The sequence below is a fragment of the Abramis brama genome, assembly GCF_963993115.1.
Source record: "Abramis brama genome assembly, chromosome: 10".
Lineage (NCBI taxonomy): Eukaryota > Metazoa > Chordata > Actinopteri > Cypriniformes > Leuciscidae > Abramis > Abramis brama.
In genome coordinates this window covers 14,817,431-14,827,351 of record NC_139972.1, presented here as the reverse complement: position 1 = coordinate 14,827,351, position 9,921 = coordinate 14,817,431, and the positions used below count along the sequence as shown (strand labels likewise).

At 37.7% G+C, this 9,921-nt stretch overlaps 1 protein-coding gene across 1 annotated transcript in view; it reads right to left on the bottom strand.

The window, feature by feature from the left end:
- Window positions 1-6,200: 6,200 nt before the first annotated feature.
- The window catches only part of tada2a (transcriptional adaptor 2A), a 14,966-nt gene continuing 11,245 nt past the window's right edge, over window positions 6,201-9,921 (bottom strand). The window contains exons 12-15 of the mRNA XM_084125319.1: window positions 9,815-9,921; window positions 8,057-8,100; window positions 6,810-6,883; window positions 6,201-6,703 (exon numbers count right to left, since the gene is read on the bottom strand). The exon at window positions 9,815-9,921 is cut by the window's right edge and continues 26 nt beyond it. Of these exons, the coding sequence (XP_083981445.1) occupies window positions 6,518-6,703; window positions 6,810-6,883; window positions 8,057-8,100; window positions 9,815-9,921 (411 nt within the window). The 3' untranslated portion in view covers window positions 6,201-6,517. The remainder of the gene's footprint in view (window positions 6,704-6,809; window positions 6,884-8,056; window positions 8,101-9,814) is intronic.

Sequence of the window (9,921 nt, the reverse complement as noted above, 5' to 3'; positions counted from 1 at the left end):
AACATGATTGCTGGAGAGGAATGTGATACTCGCTGGCATGAGGATGATCATTGTTTAAAAAAAGGAACAGCGATAGATGAAGAAAATGACAAAGAGAGAGAGAGAAAGAGAGAGAGAGGGCTGAGCCACAGAGACAAGACTAAAATGAGACTAAAATGTCAGATGAGTCACAGTCGTTCCAGTGAGACTGTGAGCTTTAATATGTTTCTACTGGCTTAAATGGAGGCAGAAAATTTACTGTGATACTGTTGGGAAACAAGCCATAATCTGATCTAAATGGAGCCTCTCAACACCATACTCGACGAGGAGAATAAAAATATAGATCTGACCTACTGAAAACAAAAGCCCATGACACATTCTCAGAGTTCAGATGCCACCCTGTCACCAAGACAACGCTAACTCATCTCTTTGTATTTAGTCAATATTTAATTAAATCACTGGAAAAGTATTTCGAACCTGGCAGTGAATCCATTCCACTGCCCTTATGTGGGAGCTGGACCAGAAATAGATGTGGTGTGCCAAGCATGCTGGAAGAGCTCCAGAGTATCCCAGTTCTCCAGAGACAGACACTCTCCCATCTCCCAAAATCTCCCTTCAGATGGACAGGCTGAAGTTGGGTGGTTTGGCCTTGCCTCAGGCACCTGTTAACACATCTAGATATCTTGCCCATGAGCGCACAGATCCAGTGCCTACAGCTGTAACAAGATCTCCGGATTAATTGAATGTACCGGGTTCAGAACAAGTTAATCTCTATCAACAGCATCCGCGCCGTGATCAATTACCACATTTCATTTCGGCTTGGCCCTCAGATTGTAAGCAAATAAAAGTGCAGTTACAGTTATGAACATACAATGAAAGTCTGTGGCGTTTTGGAGGGTTTCAATGCAGTGTGCAACTTGTAGTTTTATTAAAGTTATAATGTTTAAGTCTTGTTGTGCTACTTTTGAAACTTTGGTGTAAAACAGAGAGAGAGAGGGTCTGAAAAGTGATTTTGTACCTTGTTGTGGCAAAGTCACCAGTCGCCGCTCATTCACTGGGGTTCAGCTCTTAGTCACAGTGCTTTACTTACAGCCTCAAATCAATAGAGTAGAAGGGAAAGAGGGAGGTAAACAGCGCTAAGAGCATTTCTCTCAGACGACTGATGTAATTTCCATAAAAATGGAAGTGGTGATTATTATAAAACTAGGACTGAGGGCCGTGGAAAAGACGACAAATCCATTGCCAGAAACATGCATCCCCACAAACCTTAGTAAATAAACCATATGTGACCCTGGACCACAAAACCAGTCACATGGGTCAATTTTTTTAAATTGAGATTCATACATCACATGAAAGCTGGATAAATAAGCTTTCCATTGATGATAGGACAATATTTGGCAGAGATACAATTATTTAAAAATCTGGAATCTGAGGGTGCAAAAAAATCAAAACATTGAGAAAATCGCCTTTAAAGTTGTCCATTTATGTTCACGATTGTGCTGCATTCACTCACACAAATAAATGTTTTATATATTTACGGTAGGAAATGTACAAAATATCTTCATGGAGCATGATCTTTACTTAATATCCTAATGATTTTTGGCATAAAAGAAAAATCGATAATTTTGACCCATACAATGTATTGTTGGCTATTGCCACAAATATACCCGTGCGACTTGCTATTTCCAGTTTGTGAATAACTGTTCTTCTGAGTCAGATCATTTAAAATCAATCATTTGATACCGATTAATAAAAATAATTCCCACCTAAGGCATAGGCAAATAAAAGAAGGGTGAGGCCTGGTTGAGTTGCAATAGAAGTGTGTTGAAATAAGGATATTGTAAGGTGTTTGACACAGGGTCAAAGAGGTTGAGAACCACAGCTTTAAGTCAACATAAAATCCCAAACGACCCAATTTTCTCTCTAAAACACATTTATAGTCTTATTGTCAAATATTCATTAGTACATGTAATTCAACAAATATAATCTGCATAATGACTTTTCCATTGACATCACCAGGACATCTTAAGTTTCAAATGATGGGTGTCTGGTAAGTATGGACACTTTTCACAATCCAATCAATGCCATAATGATGCAAATTAAGTCCAGCTCTGCATGTTTTTCTTGTGAGCATCCCGTTTGATGTCACATTACAGAAGTTAAATGGGTTGAGAATATAATTTCAAGTGCAAATTCTAATGTAGGCATGCATGCCCAACAAACTATGGTGTTCAATGCCTGTAAGAAGGAGCCTAATTTGCAATCCAATTAATGCAGCGTTCCTGCTGGTGGTACAAATATTCATTCTAGCAGAATTGGATTAACAATGAATAGACATGAAGCCTATTTTTGGCTACTGACGCAATTTTTCCCTCACAGAGAGCTGCTAATGCAGTCCGGTGTCTGATCCCAAAGGCACCTGTGTCTCTCCAGCTGTGATAGCAGCGGTGAACAGACTCCATGACATTACTACAGTCCTCAGCTCCAGCTGTCCCTGCATGTCAGACATCTCCGCCTCCAAAAAAGAATTAGCAAGCGGATTTATACAGGACTGCGTGCGTATAGCCGATTAACACACACCAGTTCAACAAACGCTGGCTGTGTTCAAACTAAAGTGTGCTTTTAAGAGCTCAGTTACAACAACATCATCGTTGTTTCATTTTAGCAAGTACACACTGAACAAACTGAATGTCTGAATGAGGATTAAGGTGCTTATTCTCAAGTTAGAGAAGGATTTGGCGGGTGAAAAGACGTTGAGGAGAGATGCAGAGCTTCAGTGCTGAGCTCAGTCATGACTCCTCAGCCGAGCAATGAGCATGTAACAGTATGAAGAGTGTGTGTGAGTGTGAGTGTGTGTGTGTGTCCGCTCTCTCGCCGTCCCTCCTCCCTTGAGCCGATCCTCTTTCAGACTACAGCCCTAGAATGCCACAGACCTGGTTTCCAAGGAAACCGTGAGTGTTGACAATAGAAGACGAGTTTATATCCATGTTAATCACTGCCTAGCAATAAAGGCGAAGCATTTGCCAATGGCTCAGACACTTCCTTAACAGCTGAAATATACTTTCTTAACCAAGTTCTTGGTTATATTGTGAACGATTTATCAGTGCATGTTACTTCAAATAATACAAAAAGTCAAAATGTAATAATTAGTTTCACCTTTGAAATGACTTTTCCTTCTTCTAACTCTCACCAACCTATTGCTTTAATTAATAATTTTCAATATTTTATCAATTCCAATAGAGGATATTCTACGTGGCACCCGTTTTTTTTACCCGAATCTACAGTAGGCTATTTGCTTTACGTGTTATTCCAAAGACAAAAATATATTTATCATCTGCATAATCATTCATCAAATTGCCTCTGGAACATAATAAAAATACACTTAAACCAGTCGGAGCGTGTCTCTGTTTAACTGGTCTTTCGACCTAATCTGATCTACCTTTTTATGGCACTTAGTCATTCACATTTAGGTATTAATCAGAAAATTCATAATTCCTGGTCAACAGCGAAGGAGTGCTGAGATTGTGTGTAATGCTAGTGTTATGCTTAGCTAGTATGCTTGCACAGTTAGCTTGCAAAATGTAATAACATTACAAGTTTTAGAACGAGAAATGTGTAATTTTACAATTTACTGTACAACATGATTTGAACGATTCACAATTCAAAATTGAGCTTTTTTTTTTTTTGCATGTAAATTTAAAAACATGCATGTTCATAATAACAGTTCAGGTGACACGTGACAAAGCGATTTAGTGGTGTCTAATCAGGCACTGAATAGAGTATCCACACACTTTTAGTCAACTGAATCTCTTTAGAGTGCCTGTGCGGTCTTGATTGAATGAGCAGGTTGAATACTTAATGACACAGGAGGTTGGAAGCTCATTCCACTACAGCGGAACAGAGAGAGAGAGGGTCTGGAAAGTGATTTTGTACCTTGTTGTGGCGAAGTCACCAGTCGCCGCTCATTCACTGGGGTTCAGCTCTTAGTAGAAACACAGTGCTTTACTTACAGCCTCAAATCAATAGAGTAGAAGAGAAAGAGGGAGGTAAACGGCGCTAAGAGCATTTCCCTCAGACGACTGATGTAATTTCCATAAAAATGAGACGATTAGGAAGTGGTGATCATTATAAAACGAGGACTGAGGGCCGTGGAAAAGACGACAAAACCATTGCCAGAAACATGCATCCCCACAAACCTTAGTATCACCATCCTGTAAAGCATACATGAAGCTGCTATGTCCAGTATAAACTCTTCTTCTGAGTCAGATCTTTTAAAACTAATCAATTTGACACAGATTAATAAATGATTTGCCGACAAATCAACTCACTGACTCAATCGTTCGTCACACAAAGCTATCGTAAGGCTTTAAATTGATCAAGTCAGCATTTAGAACTTAAAAGATTAGTGCACCAAAAAATGTTAATTCTGTCATCAATTACTCTCACACCTCAAACAAGTACGTTTGAATTTCAATTTACCATGTTTGAGCGCTAGATATGTTTGCTGATCAAAGTTTATATGTGAATAAAAGCCTAAATTGCACCATTCATCATATAAAGCCATCGTGTCTCTTCATAAGACTTGGACTGTGCGTTTATGAATTTTTTTGAACCGTCAAGAGTTTTGGGTGAATAGACTTTGAATGAAGAGACAGAAATTGCTCAGTTTTCATTGAAAATATCTTCATGTGTGTTTCGAAAATGAATGAGAGTGTTTGCAACCACATGAGGGTGAGTAAATTATGATAGAATTGGGTGGACAAACTCTTTAAGAGTAGTCATATGGACTACTTTTGTGATACTTTTATGGTAAAAAGTTTTTTTTTTTTTTTAAGGTTTGAAAGCTTCAGCCCCCATTCAATAGGTGAATTATTCTTTAAAGGATGGAAATGAACTCAAATGCAGATGACTATGAACTGTGGGTGAAAATTGAGTGCATGAGGAGGCATCAGATCTCATTTAAAGACAAGCCAGTGTGGTTTGATGAAGGAATGAGCATGCAAAACAGCAGATCTACCTCCTACACAGTGAGCCGACGCCATAATCTGCTCTCTTTCTGCTCTGCTGCCAGTCAGCGGCCGTTCTCTCACACGCCAATGCTTTACGGATCAGGGACATTATAGCATGCATTCCCAGTCTCATGCTACGCTCTTGTACGGGGACCGTTTCTGCCTAGAATGCCAAACGAGATGGAAGTCAAACAATATTTAGATGGAAAAACTTGAATCTAGACACAAAATTCAACAATACGTTGTGACAAGAGTGCCGGCGTCATACTTTCACAAACACAGTCAAAAGCAGTTCAGATTCAGAAACTATTTAATGCGAGACCTCCATGCTTTACGAAATGTCACCTAGAGGAACGAGGACGTAAATAAAAATATCAATTCCAAACCCCACACCTTTCAAGCCATCAAACAGGCCTGCACTTCTCCATGGGGCTTATTCTCATTTGGGCAGGGGCTTATCATCAAAGGTGGGATCTGGAGCATTAATCAGGTCGCTCTACGCTGTAGTGATAAGCTTTCTAAAGGCTGGTGGCTGCTGCTGCTTCTGTCACCCGTGTGCTAATGCTGCTAGCGTTAGTCACGGTTCTCGCAGGTCATGCCGTTTCACTAGAGCGAGAGGCGACAGTAATAGATTTCACACTCAACTGGTGCAAATTTTGCCACTCGAGATTTCAGAGCACTTTTTCCTCAGCCTTCACATTAGAACTAGCCACAAGTTTTAAAGAACATATTTTTGTTGAAATATTATAGTAGTTCTAACACAACTGTTGCACAAAAAAATGTAATGAATTATGCATAAATAATAACTGAAGTGTAATGAATTAAGTCAACATAGCCTATTCTGCATACACAAAAGAGTGAGTCTCACAAAACCTGCCTGGATCATGTTTCACCTCAATAATAACAAGAACAAAATAAGATATTACACTTTGCATTAAGAAACTGAAGAGACTTGGATAAATACATTTTTGAAGACATTTTTTTCAAATTAAATACAATTTCTCCCTATTGATGTAATGTGTAGTGTCATTTTATAGTGCCGGGTATTGAATTGTCATGAAAAATACATTTAATAGTATAAAAATCGGATTAATTTTCTTTAAGAAAAATAGAATTTCTTATTTATTTGTTAAATTCGGAGTGAAATGTGATCCAGGCATGTTCTTCTAATACTTTGAGATGTTCATCAAAAAAACATTCAGACTTCAAAAAAATGATTCGACAATTTTAAAGGCATGTAGATTAAATAGTAAATAAAACGTGTTAATGTTACAGCGTCGTGTTATCAGATTCTTTGTGCACAACTATCAACTTATACAGTCCAGAACACACAACAAAGAAGCACCCAGTCAGTCTTTCAATAACAAACAGGTGCAGATGTGTGAGGAATTAATGACTTCAATGAACGAACTACACACAACCAGTACTCTTAAAATCTATCATCTCTCATTGCTCATTCTCAACATGAATGATCTGCAATGAGCATGATTCTTCATTTATCAGATGTCCTTGCAGCAGTTCAATCATCACTAAGCCTTATTGATGTAGCCCTCTTTGATAAGGAAATCGTAGATTTTGCGCGTCTTGTTGACATCTATCTTGATGAGCGATCGGGCCTGCGCCAGCCGTAGACCCCCCTGCCGCCGGCACTCGTTCAGCAGGGCCTGTTTGTACTCCAGATACGCTCCAGGCACCAGACGAACCACCTGACATAACTGAGAGAGATGATGACAGAATCGTTTAGGATCCATTATATCCCATCAATTAGGCAGATGTCTTCAAAATGAGCTTGTGCCAGAAGCAAAATCATGAGCTGCAAACCTCTTTCTCTCTCTCGTTGAGTTTCTCAGTGCCAGGCAGCCCTGTTAGGTTGAGAGGAGGTGCGCTTCTTCTGCCTGTGGATCAGAGGAGCGAGACCATTCAGAGCTAACACCGTTAGCAACAGATGTGTTGCAATCATCTAATAAGCAATAATCAATAAAGCAATAAGCCACAATGGGCTGTGCATTACAGCAATTATACCACGGATTAATTCAACGTTGTGCTGCCTTTAACAACAATAATAATAATAACAATCAATCAATCTCAACTCTATTATTGTTATTAATAATGGTTCTTATTATTATCAATGTTGAATATAGTTTTTGCTGCTTAATAACCTTGTTGAAACCATGATAAAAAATGTCAGGAAGTTCAAAAGAACAGCATTTATTTGGAATATAAATCTTATGTAATTTTAATAATGTTTAAATGTCAATTTTTATTTTTAAATCTTACTTACCCCAAACTTTAGAATGGTAGCGTATCACAGTTTCTACAAAAATACTGAGCAGCACAACTGTTTTCAACATTGACGATAATAAGAAATGTTTCTTGAGCAGCAAATCAGCATATTAGAATGATTTCTGAAGGATCATGTGACACTGAAGACTGAAGTAATGATGCTGAAAATTCACAGAAATAAATTACGTATTAAAATATATTATCATAGAAAAAACTAGTAACTTTTTTTTTACAGTATTGCTGTTTTTATGGTATTTTTTAATCAAATAAATGCCTTGGTGAGCAGACGATACTTCTTCCAACAACATTGAAAATTCTTTAACTTTTAATGTTAAATTTTAACATTAAAGATCTAAACTTTTGACTGGTGGTGTATACCAATATTAAATACATTACATATATCATTCAATAAATTAATTTAAAATAAACTAATGTCTGCCTGATCAGAAATATGCTTTGATTTCTCAACTTATCAGAATCAGCCAACGTTGTATGCAGTCAGAGTGTGATCAGAATCATATGCATTTAAATATGTCCTAGTTGTGCACTCAAGTGACAAAAGGAGACAAAACGTGAAAGTATGAGAGAGAGAAATACAAAGAGATGTGAGTGGCTTCCTTTTTTGTTGAGCGCATTTACAGCAGTGCATCTCAGAGAAAAGATTAATGTGTTTGAGCCGGCGGCTTCACGGCTGAAGAGGACATCACAAAGATTGCAACAAGAGGCCTGAGTGGAAGAGAGGAGACATAGCGTGAAGGAAATGGAGGAAATAAGCAGCACTGTACCTGAGGTAGTGATAGTGGTGACCACAGGAGTGATTCCAGCGTCGCTGTGAGAGAGAAACACAGTCAAAGCTAAACATTCTCACACAAATGCTTCTGAAACATCTCTGAAAGACGGGCTGGGGCTCTTGGGGTTCTCAGCTAAATAAAATATAAATAGAGAGCCTGATTCATCATTCACTTTTACTTTGTCTACTTTTGCTGAATATCAGCTACAGCTGGAGCTACAAAAACACAAACAAACTGACAGCCAAAGCTGTTTGAATGAGAATACACTGTGGACTAGTAGGCAGGTAGAGGCATGAATCACATGTGATACCAATAAAACAGCAGAAGAAAGAACACTAGAAATAAACAGCAGTGCCCTCATGGCAGCAATAAGATAGTAGAACTGAGTATGAGTGATTGTGTCATGCTGGAATGACAGTTATTATACATTTACAAGTGTGTTTTTATATATATGTTTTATTTTTCTCATACAATACTGTTGAAAAGTTTGGGGTCAGTAAGGTTTTTTGTTTGTTTGAAAGAAATGTATACTTTTATTCAGAAATCATGAATTAAACTGATCACAAGTGACAGTAAAACATTTATAATGTTGAAAAAGATTTCTATTTTAATTAAATACTGTTGTTTTGAACTTTCTGTATCAACAATATTAAGCAGCACAACTGTTTTTAACATTGATAATAATAAGAAATGTTTCTTGAGCAGCAAATCAGCATATTAGAATGATTTCTGAAGGATCATGTGACACTGAAGACTGATGCTGAAAATTCTGCTTTGCATCACAAGCTACGTATTCATTCAAAGTGTGCAAAATATTGCATAAAACATTTGTGAATAAAGAGTTTCAATCTCGACCAAAATCGTCACTTCCAGGGAAATTGCAGCAAAATAAAAAGTTGCTGCAATCGAGAAAGCCGCTGTGGCTTTTTTCCCCCTCCATTTTAAAAGATTGCGTCTTAGAGCGCGAAGACGAAACACAATAAAAACTGTCATGTTATCTTGCGTCTGGATGATGGTGTTTGTGAAATCAATTGGTAAGACGCTTCTAGGAGGGAACTAGACCAAATCATTTTGATGACAGACTTTGGTTCAGGCATTTCAGAATGATCATTTGAGATGATGTGCATGAAATTGGTCAGCTGGTTAGTCCAGTTATCCAATCACATCCACAGTTGAGGCAAAGTGTTTTGTTGAACGTTAAGAGATTTATTTGGTAAATGTGTGTCCGTGTCTTCTAATCGGATGAAAAATGTATCCGACTCAATTGAGTGCATACTTTTTATTATGCACATTTTTAGAATTTATGCGCATTATGGCGTTTCCATCCAGCGTTTTTTAATGCAAAATCCCAAAATGCATATAAAAATAGGCAGATGGAATACATTAAAATATATAAATGCTGCCGTGGTCAGAATAAGAGACTTCTTTCAAAAACAATTAAAAATCTTACCGACCAGCATGATAATAAGAGAATGAAACAAGTACTTTGGTACAAAATTGATACTAAATTAAAACGAAATATAAACAGACAGGACAAAATAAATGGTGTAAATAAATTTTGGATCGGTAGCAGAATAGTTTTTTATTATCTCTTAAAGAATACTGTTATAATAAGTAGCCCAGCATTAAGTTAATTTGGAGCTGAATGAATTGTAAAATAATTGTAATAATTACAATACTACATTGTAATAAAGTATTGCAATAAGAGAAGTATAGAGAGTGAGTAAGGTGGCAGTAAGGAAGTGATCTTACATGGCAGCCTGTTTGTGCAGCCACTGTTGGCAAGCACGGGCATCGTGAATGTACTGCAGGACGTCACACAGCACGTTCCTCTTCCTGCGCTCGTCCTCTCGAGTGCG